This window comes from Lagenorhynchus albirostris, chromosome 12 (assembly GCF_949774975.1).
Source record: "Lagenorhynchus albirostris chromosome 12, mLagAlb1.1, whole genome shotgun sequence".
In the NCBI taxonomy this organism is placed as follows: domain Eukaryota; kingdom Metazoa; phylum Chordata; class Mammalia; order Artiodactyla; family Delphinidae; genus Lagenorhynchus; species Lagenorhynchus albirostris.
In genome coordinates, this window is record NC_083106.1 from 5,642,711 (window position 1) to 5,658,883 (window position 16,173).

The window sequence follows — 16,173 nt, forward strand, 5'->3', positions numbered from 1 at the left end:
TTTTCTAGTCTCTTGACATTTCTAAAAGTTACTCATACGATTATTCAAACAGGTAAAAAAAACTATGAATTCTTTTTATTGATAGAATTTTTATGTGCTAAATTACTTAAAACACCAAAAATCTACTCACTTTTTATAAAGAAATATGGCATATTCTTTTACTCAAAAGGAATCAACTTCTTAAGAACCTGCACTATGTGATCGTGAATGAATTGGTACATAGACAAACAAACACAAAATCCATCTAACTAATCAAATACAAACAAAACCCCAAATTAAAGTTTTTAAGAATAAAATATGTAAATTAGTTATACTTGCTATAAATTTTTTCTCATTATGCACATTTTCACAAAACAAATGCAAATTTTAAGAGAGATGATTAAAACCAGGATAATAATGTCCTTCATTCGCCTAAAAAAATTATGACAAAACTTAATAACAAGGGTATCTTCAGATTTTTCTTGCCAAACAATTTTTAATAATTCTAAGTTCAATAAATGGATATCATGTGACTGCTCAAGATTTCAAAATGTTTGATAATTATATGAAAACATTTAAAGACATACTAGAAATAATGCAAACAATTCTTTCAGGTTTTCCATAAAAGAAGGAAAAGGTTAATTTTTATGAATTTCTGAGCTATTTACTTTGATGAATTCTACACTTTGATCATTTTTATTTTTAAACATAAATTTATTTGTTACTAATTATAAACAATCCTGACGTTCACCCTTCAGATACTACTGTGGGACTTTTTTATTACATGGATCAGTTGCTAAATTTAAAATATCTGGCAAAGCCTTTCATGTTCCTTAACCTGATGCGATGCTCACACATGTGCAACTGCTTTTCTTTCTTTAGGCAGAGAAGCCCTTTTAGCTGATAAATATCACCCAAAGCAAAGTCCTTGATAACAAAAAATAATTAAATAGCAGAAGCTGGTTAGAGATCAGCATTCATTTTCCAAATTAAATGTAAAAGCCTTCTTCAGTTAAGAGACTGGCAAGTTTTTACAAATAACATCAATGAGCCTTTTAGAAGGAAACAGCCACATTAAAATGGAGTCATTAGGCAATACATTTATTTTGAAACCAATTAACCTTTTGTCAGAAAAATGTCGGTGCTGTAATGGTCTCAGCAGCGGAGGTCAGCCTCTAACAGGGCACGTATGACAGCCACTGTGCTGGCTGACACGTACTGCAGACAGAGAGGAGAGGGCAGCAGAGAGAACCAGCCCTCTTTTGTATTCCACACTGCATTTCCAGGGAGCAGACAATCTTGACCTATCCATTCAGGTAATTAAAGCTTCCATTTGGAAGTGTCCTGCAGGAAGGTGAAATTTTGGGGAGATAAATGGCTGTTGTTCTTTGTATCCAGCCACCAGTTCCATAATTTGATGGACTGCCTGAAACAGGCTGGGATGCCAGGTTCTCATAAAAATAGAGATGAATTGGTCAGCACACAATTCTCTAAGGCAAAGCAACTCTGTCATTTTCTTTTTTGCAGGCTATAATTTAATTGTTACTCAAGGTGGACAGCTGACACAGGGGGGCTTTCTCTCAGAGCTTACCTACCATCTTCCATTCACTGAGAAATCACTCCAGCTTATTTACTTATCAGCCAAGTTTGTTTGACATTGGGAAATGTCACTTCCACAGGGAGCACAGCTGGTTCTCCCAGCTGTGCCCTGACTTACCTTCCACGCTATTTTGTTTCCTTTCGAATCATGTTCAAGGGCAATTGGGAAGTCCCCTCGTTCATAAAATTTTCGAAACGCTGTGGGCTTCGTTGGTCTTTCTTTAAATGCTCCTGCAGGTGGAGGGCCTCTCACCTTTAAAGAAAAAAAAAATAGGAATCAGGTTTTAAAACACATTGGAAAATGCACAGTGAAAAAACTTTGGCTTTTATGTTTCATTTTGTATAAAATGTTCTGGAAGACAAACCAAATTATCTTAATAATGAACAACCGAAATCTCACTAATACAAACATTTGGAGAAGAAAATTATTTTATAATAACTGTTAAGGATTTACTTTATTTCAAGCTACTTTACAAAGCATTCCTAGAAAATGTCACTTTAAAATATCACTTTATAAAGAAGAAAAGCCTGAACTTTTAAGGAAAACATTTTAATAGAAGCAACTAAGTTCAGAGTGTTAAAACTTCTAAGATTCTTAATAATTGCAAATTCTAATCTCAGATCTGATATACTTTATAGAATACTCCAGAAATAAATTTAAAATATGTCCTTCAAATCTTTCTATATAAATAAAATGTTAGGATATGTTCTCATGTTATAAGTATTAACCATAAAACCATAAAAATGTGATATAAAATTAAGTGATGATAAATGAGAGAGTTTAAGAAGAAAAATGGTGGTCTACTGTGTGTGCATAGCATACATTTGGTAACATGAATTTATGAGAAAGAAACATTAGAAGAGACTATATGAGAATCTTTCACCTGCCAAATTATGAGTTTTATGAAAGAATAAACATTTCATATTGAGTTATTCACATTGACTACAACTTTTAAATCTGCATTATTTACATATGAGCTAATTCCTTATGTTACAAAATTCAAAGTGATTAGTGAATGACTATCATTAGAAAATGATAGTCGGCTGTACGGTTCCTTATATATAGTCTAAACATTATTATCTTTACCTGTTTGTAAAAAAAAAGGTAAATATTAGTCATCCATTAGTTTAATAAAAACAATTATTTTGTTAATTCTTAAATAGACAAGAGAGCAAATAATTTACCTACTATCTTAATATTTTATTTGATGCCATATTAATTTTTAATATCTGTGTGGAAAATAATTTTAACAAAGTATATATAAAATATATCTAATATAACAAATATTATATATTATATAATGACAAATACATTTTATCTGAAGCACACATAAAGACTAATACTAGAAACTGAGGGAGCTTCCGGGAAGATGGCGGAAGAGTAAGACGCGGAGATCACCTTCCTCCCCACAGATACACCAGAAATACGTCTACACGTGGAACAACTCCTACAGAACACCTACTGAAAGCTGGCAGAAGCAGAAGACCTCAGACCTCCCAAAAGGCAAGAAACCCCCCACGTACCTGGGTAGGGCAAAAGAAAAAATAAACAGAGACAAAAGGATAGGGACGGGACCTGCACCAGTGGGAGGGAGCTGTGAGGGAGGAAAGGTTTCCAAACACTAGGAAGCCCCTTCACGGGCGGAGACTGCGGGTGGCGGAGGGGGAAAGCTTCGGAGCCGCGGAGGAGAGCACAGCAACAGGGGTGCAGAGGGCAAAGCGGAGAGATTCCCGCACAGAGGATCAGGGCCGACCCACCGGCACTCACCAGCCGGAGAGGCTTGTCTGCTCACCCGCCGGGGCGGACGGGTCTGGGAGTTGAGGCTCGGGCTTCGGTCGGAGCATCGGCAGAGGACAGGGGTTGGCGGCGTGAACACAGCCTGCAGGGGGTTAGTGCGCCACGGCTGGCCGGGAGGGAGTCCGGGGAAAAGTCTGGAGCTGCCGAAGAGGCAAGAGACTTTTTCTTCCCTCTTTGCTGAGGAGAGGGGATTAAGAGCGCTGCTTAAAGGAGCTCCAGAGATGGGCGCGAGCCGCGACTAAAAGCGTGGACCCCAGAGACGGGCATGAGAAGCTAAGGCTGCTGCTGCCACCACCAAGAAGCCTGTGTGCGAGCACAGGTCACTATCCACACCCCCCTTCCGGGGAGCCTCTGCAGCCCGCCACTGCCAGGGTCCCGGGATCCAAGGACAGCTCCCCCGGAAGAACGCGCGACGCGCCTCAGGCTCGTGCAACGTCACGCCGGCCTCTGCCGCCGCAGGCCCGCCCCGCACTCCGTGCCCCTCCCTCCCCCGCGCCTGAGTGAGCCAGAGTCCCCGAATCAGCGGCTCCTTTAACCCCGTCCTGTCTGAGCGAAGAACAGACGCCCTCCGGCGACCTACATGCAGAGGCGGGGCCAAATCCAAAGCTGAGCCCCTGGGAGCTGTGAGAACAAAGAAGAGAAAGGGAAATCCCTCCCAGCAGCCTCAGGAGCAGCGGATTAAAGCTCCACAATCAACTTGATGTCTGTGGAATACCTGAATACACAACAAATCATCCCAAACCGAGGAGGTGGACTTTGAGAGCAAGATTTATGCTGTATAGCTTTGCTTCCTCTTGTCCTAGGGTTCTATCCGTCCGTTTTTTTGTTGTTGTTTTGGTTTGGTTTTGGTTTTTTTTTTTCTTTATTTTTTCTTAATAATTATTTTTTATTTTAATAACTTTATTATATTTTATCTTACTTTATTTTATTTTACTTTATCTTCTTTCTTTCTTTTTTCCTTCCTTCCCTCCTTTCTTCCTCCTCCCTCCCTCCCTCCCTCCCTCCCTCCTTTCTTTCTTTCTTTCTTTCTTTCTTTCTTTCTTTCTTTCTTTCTTTCTTTCTTTCTTTCTTTCTTTCATTCTTTTTCTACTAATTCTTTCTTTCTACTTTTTCTCCCTTTTATTCTGAGCCGTGTGGATGAAAGGCTCTTGGTGCTGCAGCCAGGAGTCAGTGCAGTGCCTCTGAGGTGTGAGAGCCAACGTCAGCACACTGGTCCACAAGAGACCTCCCAGCTCCACATAATATCAAATGGCGAAAATCTCCCAGAGATCTCCATCTCAGCACCAGCACCCAGCTTCACTCAACGACCATCAAGCTACAGTGCTGGACACCCCATGCCAAACAACTAGCAAGACAGGAACACAACCCCACCCATTAGCAGAGAGGCTGCCTAAAATCATAATAAGTCCACAGACACCCCAAAACACACCACCAGACGTGGACCTGCCCACAAAAAAGACAAGATCCAGCCTCATCCACCAGAACACAGGCCCTAGTCCCCTCCACCAGGAAGCCTACACAACCCACTGAACCAATCTTAGCCACTGGGGAGAGACACCAAAAACAACGGGAACTACGAGCCTGCAGCCTGCAGAAAGGAGACCCCAAACACAGTAAGATAAGCAAAATGAGAGGACAGAAAAACACACAGCAGATGAAGGAGCAAGATAAAAACCCACCAGACCTAACAAATGAAGAGGAAATAGGCAGTCTACCTGAAAAAGAATTCAGAATAATGTTAGTAAAGATGATCCAAAATCTTGGAAATAGAATGGACAAAATGCAAGAAACATTTATCAAGGACCTAGAAGAACTAAAGATGAAACAAACAATGATGAACAACACAATAATTGAAATTAAAAATACTCTACATGGGATCAATAGCAGAATAACTGAGGCAGAAGAATGGATGTGACCTGGAAGATAAAATAGTGGAAATAACTACTGCAGAGCAGAATAAAGAAAAAAGAATGAAAAGAACTGATGACAGTCTCAGAGACCTCTGGGACAACATTAAACGCACCAACATTCGAATGATAGGGGTTCCAGAAGAAGAAGAGAAAAAGAAAGGGACTGAGAAAATATTTGAAGAGATTATAGTTGAAGACTTCCCTAATGTGGGAAAGGAAATAGTTAATCAAGTCCAGGAAGAACAGAGAGTCCCATACAGGATAAATCCAAGGAGAAACACGCCAAGACAGATATTAATCAAACTATCAAAAATTAAATACAAAGAAAACATATTAAAAGCAGCAAGGGAAAAACAACAAGTAACACACAAGGGAATCCCCATAAGGTTAACAGCTGATCTCTCAGCAGAAACTCTGCAAGACAGAAGGGACTGGCAGGACATATTTAAAGTGATGAAGGAGAAAACCCTACAACCAAGATTACTCTACCCAGCAAGGATCTCATTCAGATTTGATGGAGAAATTAAAACCTTTACAGACAAGCAAAAGCTGAGAGAGTTTAGCAGCACAAAACCAGCTTTACAACAACTGCTACAGGAACTTCTCCAGGCAAGAAGCACAAGAGAAGGAAAACACCTACAATAATGAACCCAAAACAATTAAGAAAATGGGAATAGGAACATACATATCGATAATTACCTTAAATGTAAATGGACTAAATGCTCTCACGAAAAGACACAGATTGGCTGAATGTATACAAAAACAAGACCCATATATTTGCTGTCTACAAGAGACCCACTTCAGACCTAGAGACACATACAGACTGAAAGTAAGGGGATGGAAAAAGATATTTCATGCAAATGGAAACCAAAAGAAAGCTGGAGTAGCAATTCTCATATCAGACAAAATAGACTTTAAAATAAAGACTATTACAAGAGACTAAGAAGGACACTACATAATGATCAAGGGACCGATCCAAGAAGAAGATATAACAATTGTAAGTATTTATGCACCCAACATAGGAGCACCTCAATACATAAGGCAAATACTAACAGTCATAAAAGGGGAAATCGACAGTAACACAATAATAGTAGGGGACTTTAACACCCCACTTTCACCAATGGACAGATCATCCACAATGAAAATAAATAAGGAAACACAAGCTTTAAATGATACATTAAACAAGATGGACTTAATTGATATTTATAGGACATTCCATCCAAAAACAACAGAATACACATTTTTCTCAAGTGCTCATGGAACATTCTCCAGGATAGAAAAAATCTAGAAACAATAAATGCTGGAGAGGGTGTGGAGAAAAGCGAACCCTCTTGCACTTTTAGTGGGAATGTAAATTGACACAGCCACTGTGGAGAATAGTATGGAGGTTCCTTAAAAAACTACAAATAGAACCACCATATGACCCAGCAATCCCACCACTGGGCATATACCCTGAGAAAACCATAATTCAAAAAGAGTCATGTACCAAAATGTTCATTGCAGCTCTATTTACAATAGCCCGGAGATGGAAACAACCTAACTGTCCATCATCGGATGAATGGATAAAGAAGATGTGGCACATAAATACAATGGAATATTACTCAGCCATAAAAAGAAACGAAATTGAGCTGTTTGTAATGAGGTGGATAGACCTAGAGTCTATCATACAGAATAAGTAAGTCAGAAAGAGAAAGGCAAATACCGTATGCTAACACATATATATGGAATTTAAGAAAAAAAAATGTCGTGAAGAACCTAGGGGTAAGACAGGAATAAAGACACAGTCCTACTAGACAATGGACTTGAGGATATGGGGAGGGGGAAGGGTAAGCTGTGACAAAGCAAGAGAGAGGCATGGACATATATTCACTACCAAACGTAAGGTAGATAGCTAGTGGGAAGCAGCTGCATAGCACAGGGAGATCAGCTCGGTGCTTTGTGACCGCCTGGAGGTGTGGGATAGGGAGGGTGGTGGGGGGAGATGCAAGAGGTAGAGATATGGGAACATATGTATATGTATAACTGATTAACTTTGTTATAAAGCAGAAACTAACACACAATTGTAAAGCAATTATACTCCAATAAAGATGTAAATAAAATAAAATAAAATAAAATCCCATAAACAGAAAAAAAAAGAAACTGAGTAGGAGATTAAGAAATACCTTACTAAGATGGTTAAATGCTGAAGTGGAATTGAAGAGTGAGGTAACATAAAGGCATTTATTAGAGTTTAAAATGTTCTTCACTACATAGAACATTATTCGCAGCAAATGATTACGTAAGTAACTGAAATGACACTGGACAGTGGAGAAGCAAGATTTACTCTTACTTATTGAAGATTTAAAATTTTTTCTGGTATTAGAATTTTTCAGCCAATTTCATTCAATTGTTAAATGACCATATGCATACAGCAACTACTTTGTGCAGAGTTCTGAGTTGGTTGCTATATATAAAGGAGGACATTCTCAACAATGTTAGTATAATGGAAACTGTAGAGATGTTACTCCTGGACTTTTGCAATTCATGGAGCAATAAATTTTGAAACATATTTTTGGGAAATGATAAAGAATCAACAGTTTTTTATTTTGCCAAGAATTTACATCAAAAAAAATTACTATTTACCATCATGTCACCATTTTAACACCTCCCAGAAGTGGTAGAACATAAACTAAAGAAAGAAAACATAGCCAGCATGCATATGTATTTACAGAAAGTTATAGTGCAGTAGTACATATGCGTGTGCATGTGTATTATTATTATTTGTATACAGATACCTCACTTTTTATATTTTTGAAAAATTAATTTTTAATGGGTAAATAGGTATATATATATGGTATGATACATAGATAGATAGATAGATAGATAGATAGATAGATAGATAGATAGATAGAGATATATAATGGACTATTATTCAACCATAAAAAGAAGGAAGTCCTGCCATTTGGAATGACATGCATAGACCTTGAGGACATTATGCTAAGTGAAATAAGTCAGACAGACAAATATTGTATGATCTCACTTTTTTGTGGAATCTAAAAAAAAACTGAACTCATAGAAACAGAGAGTGGAATGGTGCTTGCCAGGGACTGGGGGTGTGTGGCATCTATTGATTGTCTTTTTTTCATTTGCTTTACAATCTTCCTGATTCTTGGTGTCACAAATGATTTTTTTATTGAAACCTGGACACTGGTATGTTATGAGACTCTAGATCTTAAACCTTATGCTTTAGCTGGTTTATTCTTACACCTCTCTAGCAGAAATGTGGTGGGGGGTGCCACCTGATTACTACCAGGTTGGGGCAGAAGTACTGGTATCCCCCCTGGCCTCGGCTGAACCATGTGGAAGGAACTCCTCATTAACACTGGGTGAGGGTGGGAGTTTCAGCACCACTGGCCTCCACTGTCACCTCCCTGACAGGGAAGGGTAGCAGTGCCTCATTATTGCTCCCCACCCTGACAGCACAGATGAAGTGGCCTCATTACTGCTAGGCAGTGCCTGTCCCTCACGAGGCATCGTCTGACACCACCCCAACAGGAAGGGGGAAGACCCTCTTATGACTGCTGGCTGGGGTGAAAGTCCAATCTGCCCCCATGTGTTCTCCATTGACACTATGGGTGTTGGGGACCTCTTTTCTATTCCAGTAGAGATCAAAGACAATTTCTCATTTAAAAAATTCAGCTACAACAATTATTTAGGTTTTTTTGTCTGCTCATCATATCCTAACCATCTTTTTCAGTTTTTTTTAGATGCCAAGTTATTATTTATGCTGTTGACAGTAAGCCTCTCATTTATTTAGCTGACTTAAAATTTATTTAAGATTATCCATCTTTCTCCTTTTTCTTTGTATTTATCTTAAAATCAAGTTCTCTTTTCCCTTATATCTCTTATTCTAAATATACTCCAATCTTTCTGATTCAGAACTCAAAATTCTAATTGTCCAAACTTTTTAAATAATGAATACATTTCTAAGATGCCTAGAAGGCTTTTTATACATTGTAACAGATAAATTACACTTCCTCTTTCTTCCCATAAATTTTTATGGGCTCTCTAGAGAAATGATTCCATACCTACAGTTCCATGGAAGTCTTTGCTTAGTTTTACAAAAATTGTCCATGCTAATATGCAATTACTTAACAGCGAGGAAATTTTATTGAGTATCTGTTATCCTCTGTTTTTATATTTCTGCCATTTACTTATTTTGAAACACTAGATTCTTTCAATTCTGCTATAGGTCCATTCCAAATTAACTCTTGGAATTTCAGGAGTTATAATTTGTAAAACTGACTAGAATATTACCACTTAGATTTGTTAATGCAAAGGGACATTACCTAACTTCATGCAGATGCTCTGTCACTCTATCCCTACATAATATTTTTTTCTGTTCCAAATATATAGGTAGCCACTGAAACCTTACAGAAGGACATACTATTTTTTTAATATTCCATACATAATTCATTCCAACTAGTTCTAAAAATCTCTACATGAAAACCAAATGAAATATAATTCCTGGAAAGGTAATAATGATATTATTACTGGAAATCACATAGATGGATATAGTTTGACTAAACAATTTTAAAAGCCAACAAAAACACTGTTAAGAATCCTTACGTAAGTCTCTTATTTGTACAAGGACTACTGTAAATTTTATTTAATGTCTTAAGAATTTTTTCCTGATTTATTGTAAATAATATAGAGCAAATAAGGAACCATAAATCGAAGTAGATTTGTGGGAAAATGCAATTAGGATTTGCTTGAATGGTGGGGTCTATCCGTAAGCCAATTAGGATGAATGGATGTTGCAGCAGAATGCTTTTAATAAAATCGAATGCACTTGGGAACCGAGATATTGAATGCACTTTGAAGGGACTACAGATGACACAGTACTTTATATGCCTACATTTATTGAATGTGCTGTAATGGATTTAGGACTTAGATCACAGTCTCTGTCATGGTCACAAAACTAATAATAATTAGCAGGAAGGAAGTTTCTCTAAAATTCTTCATCATATAGTTCGAAAGTTTCCTTTTCAGTAGATTTATTTTTTAGCATAAACTGAAACTGCTAAAAAGAAAAAAAAGGAGACTTTTACTTCAAGTGGGAAGCTACATTGTGTTTTTCTAATTGGTCCATTTAGCCACCTCACTAACATTGAGACACTAAAATTCAAAGACACTAATTTCCTTATTAGGAAATTTTTCAGCATGAGATTCGGATTCATAAAATCACTGTGGTTAAGAAGCTGGTGGGCCAGAGTTGGATTGTCTGCGAGCTACTCAGGCACTGGAATGTTAGCCGCAGGACTGGTAAATTGGTTGCCATCAGCCTAGATTTCTGAGTAAGGAGTATTATAATTCAGCGTCTGTCATATTTGCCAGTCGTAATTGTTTTAATACATCAAAAAAAATGCAATACCTAAGGTCACCAAATAACCAGAAAAATACTTGCAAAAGATTAACAGTTAACAAATCTGATTGTTGGTAGGTAGGGCACCTCAACATTAACAAAAGTGAGCTTATATTACCAGGTAAAATTTTTATAAGAAGCTTTAACAACATAACAATTTAATGATGTAACAAAACACTATGATAGTAATGTTTTTGTTAGTAAGAGCCTCGTATGGTAAAATATACATGTTTCAATAAATATTCAATATGTGTGGACATACTTTGGAGTCTTTAAAAGTTAGGCCCTATGGTAACAGTTGAGTGATAGAGAAAACTTCTAAGTGACACAGGTAACCTATTTTAAGAAGCTTATTCCACTGAGGCCTAAGAGGATGGCTTAGAGTCAGGAGAATGTGGAGTCAAGATGATCAATCTGGACTTTACTGGAGTCGTCTAAGCATGAGATGGCAAAGGCCTTGAATTAGGGTGGCATCAGGAATAAAAACGAAATCCCCTTATACTGCATTCGTTCTTTACAAACATTATTGGTTTCAGTTTTCAACAAAACACATATGAAATGGTCTTACAGACAAGAAAATTAAAGCTTACATATGTTCAAAACCTGTCAGAAATCACAGAACTAGGAAGTAGTAGGAAAGATATTTGACTTCCAATCTCTCTGCCACTATAGGACATGTCCTCAGTCACTGTACTAGAAGGTTGGGAAAAACTTAAAGGGGAATTACCTAAGGCACATGACTAATTGATTGAAGAGATCTAAAGGCAGAGATGAAGCAGGCTTCTGACTACAAAGATGTGAATAATAAATTTGTTTAAGTTACATAAATAATAAACTGTAGGATGGAGGGAAATCTTATTAAATCACTTACTATTCTATCACCTATTAATAAGTTTGTGCTTTCTCTCTAGACTTTTTCCAAAAACATATATACAAATACCATTTTTCCATTTTTATGTCCTTTCCATTTAGTGTACTTTTTCATTTTTTGTGGCTAAGCAATATTCTACCAACTATCTGCAATTATATTTGGAATTTATATTATTTCCATTTCATTCACCTTTTGTAATTACATTATTATAAAATTTTCAGGCATATCACATTTTCCACATTTTATATTATTTCCTTCAGACAGAATCTTCAGTATGAGATGAGATCAAAATTTATATTTTATGATTCTTGATAAAATTATTTGCTAATTAAATAGGTCTTCTGTTTTAGTCTGCTTGGGCTGCTATAACAAAATACCACAGACTGGATGACTTCAACAAGAGAAATTTTATTTTCTCAGTTCTGGAGACTGGACATCTGAGATCAGGGTGCCAGCAAGGTCAGGTTCCAGTGAGAACCCCCTTCCTAGCTTGCAGACTGCTACCTTCTCACTGGATCCTCACATGGCAGAGAGATAGCGAGCTCTCGGCTGTTTTCCTCTTCTTATAAGAACACTAATCCCTTCACAGAGACCGCACTCTCATGAAGCCATCACATAAACCTAATTACCTCTCAAAGGTCCCACCTCCGTCACATTGGGGGTTAGGGCTTCAACATATAAATTTTGGGGGGACAATTCAGTCGATAACATCTTCTTATTGTTCAATTTGGATTACTATGTTTAACAAATGAGGATGAACATTTTCTTATTTTAGTATAAATGCTATATGAATACATTTGTGAATGTATGTTCATGTCTTTTCTATATTAAAATCAATTTGTATGAGTTTTTTATATTAAAATATACTAACCATGTTTGCATTTACAACAAATATCTACTTATCATTTTGCCTTCCATTTTTAATTACTTAGCATTTAAAGGTTTTAAATGTTTTATAGGAGAGTTTCTTTCTCTTTACTTGCTCTTTTTGCCTCCAGCTTTGCCTTGTTTAGATCATTCCTCTGTCAGCTGCACAATGAATATTTTAATCAACTAATTAAATCATATCTCTCATCTACTTAGAATCCGTAAATGATTTCCCACAAACACGCCACACAAAGACATTTGCAAGCTGTGTTGCTCTCCCCAGCATTCCTCTACAGGTACCCAAGAATAAATTATACCCAAACACTGGCAGTTCTCAGGCATGCCCCGCTCTCTTTGGTCTTCTTGATTTTGCTGTCCCATCAATCTGTTATTCTCTCTCACCCCTTTACTACTCCTTTTTATCCTCCTTCTTTTTCTCCTGAAACTACTAATCACCTTCATGACTAAGCACAAACCTCACCTCTCCTAAGAAACCTTTCCTAACAAGCCACATTCGACACTGTGGTGGGATCAGGTTCTTCACCTTATGGTTGAAATGCCTGGGGACAAACTAGACTTGGTCATTAAACCACTGGAACAACCTGTATGGAGATTATTAGGGAGATCTAGGCTGTCGACAAAGTTTGTCTATAATCAAGTGGTTGGGTTAAATCTATGGAAGTTAGCAAATTTTTCCAAAGGGAAAGTATATAGTGAGGAAAATGCTGGGAACCCAAGACATTACCTGGAGATTTGGAATTCTACAGGAGAATAGAAAGTACAGCCAGAATGGTGGCAAGTAAACAGGGAAGGCAAGTAAGTCATAGAAATCAGTGAATAAGAGGGACAAATTTTGCTTTTCTTTTGTTTTAATGATACAAGGAGATCAATTAAGAAGAATGAAAGATCTCTGAAAATTAAACAGCTGTAGTGGCATGATGGGGTGGAAGCCAGACTATAATGCTTTGAGTAATGAATAAGGAATATGAAGTAAAACCAGATATATGCTTTGGGAGTTATTCTGACCTATGGGCTGTCAAAATCTGAGCTGCTAGCAAGGTGTGATTGTTAAAGCAGGGTAAAGTTAGTGGTAACTGGAAATGGGGGAAGAAAAGACTGTCAACGGACTGTAATACTGGAATTCATAAACTATCTAATCACTTATGGAACCAGAATCATTTTAGAATACAAGATATATGTATAACTAATACACTTATCTGAACAGCCAGAGGAACTTGTGAAGTGAAGTATAGATTTTTCTGTGTTAGAAACTCTTAAATCTGAATTCAAGAACTTATGGTCACATAAACTAAAATATTAATTAGAAACAGAGTTAAGAAATTGGCTCTAAAATAGATATTACCTATATCACTCATTCATTGAAAAATGCATTGAATACATAATATTTCCAAGTCACTAGGCTTGGTACTATTGGGGACAAAAAGATAAGTCAAATATATTATCCTCAAGATATATATCATTTAGGAAAAGAGATAAGAATATCCCCCATAAGGCTTCCTTGATGGCGCAGTGGTTGAGAGTCCGCCTGCCGATGCAGGGGACACGGGTTCGTGCCCTGGTTCGGGAAGATCCCACACCGCAGCTGGGCCCGTGAGCCATGGCTGCTTGAGCCTGCGCGTCTGGAGCCTGTGCTCTGCAATGGGAGAGGCCACAACAGTGAAAGGCCCACATACCGCAAAAAAAAAAAAAAAGAATATCCCCCATAATTTTCTATAGAAGTAAGATTGTGATAAATGTCACAGAAAGACGTATAGAATTCTGCACACTCAGAAGATAAAACTTTTGGGTTTTAAGGCATTGTTTCTTTTCATTTGAAAATGTTATTCAGCCTTGCAAGGTACCTATACTTTTCAGTGGAACCAGGCAGAAATGTATTGTAATTTTCTATAAACCTGAATTCTGTACAATTTTAGTAGAAATAATTAGAGAATTATGGTTGCTGTACCACAGATTTGTCTATTTATAACCTATGTAGTTATTAATTATTAAATCAGAATTAATTTGCTTGGATTTTCTGTTTATTATTACATTTAAGTAATTATCAATTATTACCACAATTTTATAACCAAAAATTCAACATTGATTAGACCAGTACGTATTTCTTTTCTATGTAAAACCTCTCACATTAAAATCCATGTATTCTATTTTGAAATGCACTTCTATAAATGGGAAAATTTTGCTTAAAATATGGCTTGTTTGATACTTAAAATGATATAACTTAGTCTAAAGTGCTTGCAGAGACTAGTTTAAATATAATTAGCATATAAAAACTAATATTAGTGTTGTCAATATAATAATTTGCATTTAAATTAGCATTGTTATATAATGATTACAAAAACCCAAATAGCTTATAATATAGTTTTTCAGATAGGTAGCAGTAGAAAGATACAGCATTAGTGAAAAGAGTAACATGGAGTAAAAGGACAAATATTTCAATTAAAAAATTTAGAAGACTTTGGTACTAGACTTAACTTTTCACCTTGACAATAAATTGTGTCTTGCCTTGTTCCCAAAAGGATCATGAAGATACATGCAGTAAAGAAGAAGCATAAACTTGGAGCTGCCTTACAACAAGGGCAAGTGATTGGACCCTTTGGAGCCTCAGCTTCCTCATGTGTCAGATTAAAAAAATTACACGAGCTGACCTCTAAGATCCTTCCTACACCTCTATAACCTAACGTGTATTTATTAATTCAACAAATATTGAGGACACTATTCTCAGAGATTTTACCTATATATAGAGCTAAGAGGAATCTCAGACGGCACATGAATTTCTTGTTTTACTTTTGACAAACTGAAATTCAAAGGGGCTATGGAAACATATTCAAGTTTACATTTCAAGGCTTATTTTTCTCAGCTCTATCATCTTAATAACAAGCTTGGTTTCATGGATTCTAGACTTTTTCAGGCTAGGATCCAATAACTTGATTTAAAAATGCTTTTGCAATAACTATATGACAAAAGGAAGTCCCAAAGATTGCTGAGCAAATTATGGTTGTGTCATTTTAATTTTATAACTGAATTATAACACGCTTGGAACTAAGAGTTTACTTCAAAATGTTGTCTCTGTTACCTAAAATAGTTCTGAAAGCAATGGTTGGACTACACGATTTCTTTTAAATTTCTTTGTTTAAAGTAATAGTCACGGGTGGTTCTTTAAATTCTTTGTTGTAGGAAAAAAAAAAGAAGATTGATAGCCTTTCCTAACAAAATGAGATGCAATAATCAAATGATGAAAAATAAATCTTCACAGTTGAAGGCTAAAAAAGTTTACTGCAGGGCTTCCCTGGTGGCGCAGTGGTTGAGAGTCCGCCTGCTGATTCAGGGGACGCGGGTTCATGCCCCGGTCTGGGAAGATCCCACATGCCGCGGAGCGGCTGGGCCCGTGAGCCATGGCCGCTGAGCCTGCGCGTCCAGAGCCTGTGCTCTGCAACGGGAGAGGCCACAACAGTGAGAGGTCTGCGTACAGCAAAAAAAAAAAAAAAAAAAAAAAAAAAGTTTACTGCAAAGTTGCTCTCTTCCTATAGTTAAATATGGGAAAAGGCCACATATTTAAGTGTCCAAGTGTGATTTTTGCTATCAACTTGTCTCCAGAGAGTCATCACAGATTTCGATTTAGACTGTGCTATTTAGCATCTGTCTTGTAGAACTGATAAAATGCCTGAATGACTGAGACAGCTTGGCTAATACACTGTCACACCTAACACTAAGGCCAAAGAAATGA

At 37.0% G+C, this 16,173-nt stretch overlaps 1 protein-coding gene across 1 annotated transcript in view; it reads right to left on the minus strand.

The window, feature by feature from the left end:
- The window catches only part of PACRG (parkin coregulated), a 518,861-nt gene that overhangs the window by 440,489 nt on the left and 62,199 nt on the right, over positions 1–16,173 (minus strand). Inside the window, exon 2 of the mRNA XM_060167848.1 lies at positions 1,697–1,831. Within this exon, the coding sequence (XP_060023831.1) occupies positions 1,697–1,831 (135 nt within the window). The remainder of the gene's footprint in view (positions 1–1,696; positions 1,832–16,173) is intronic.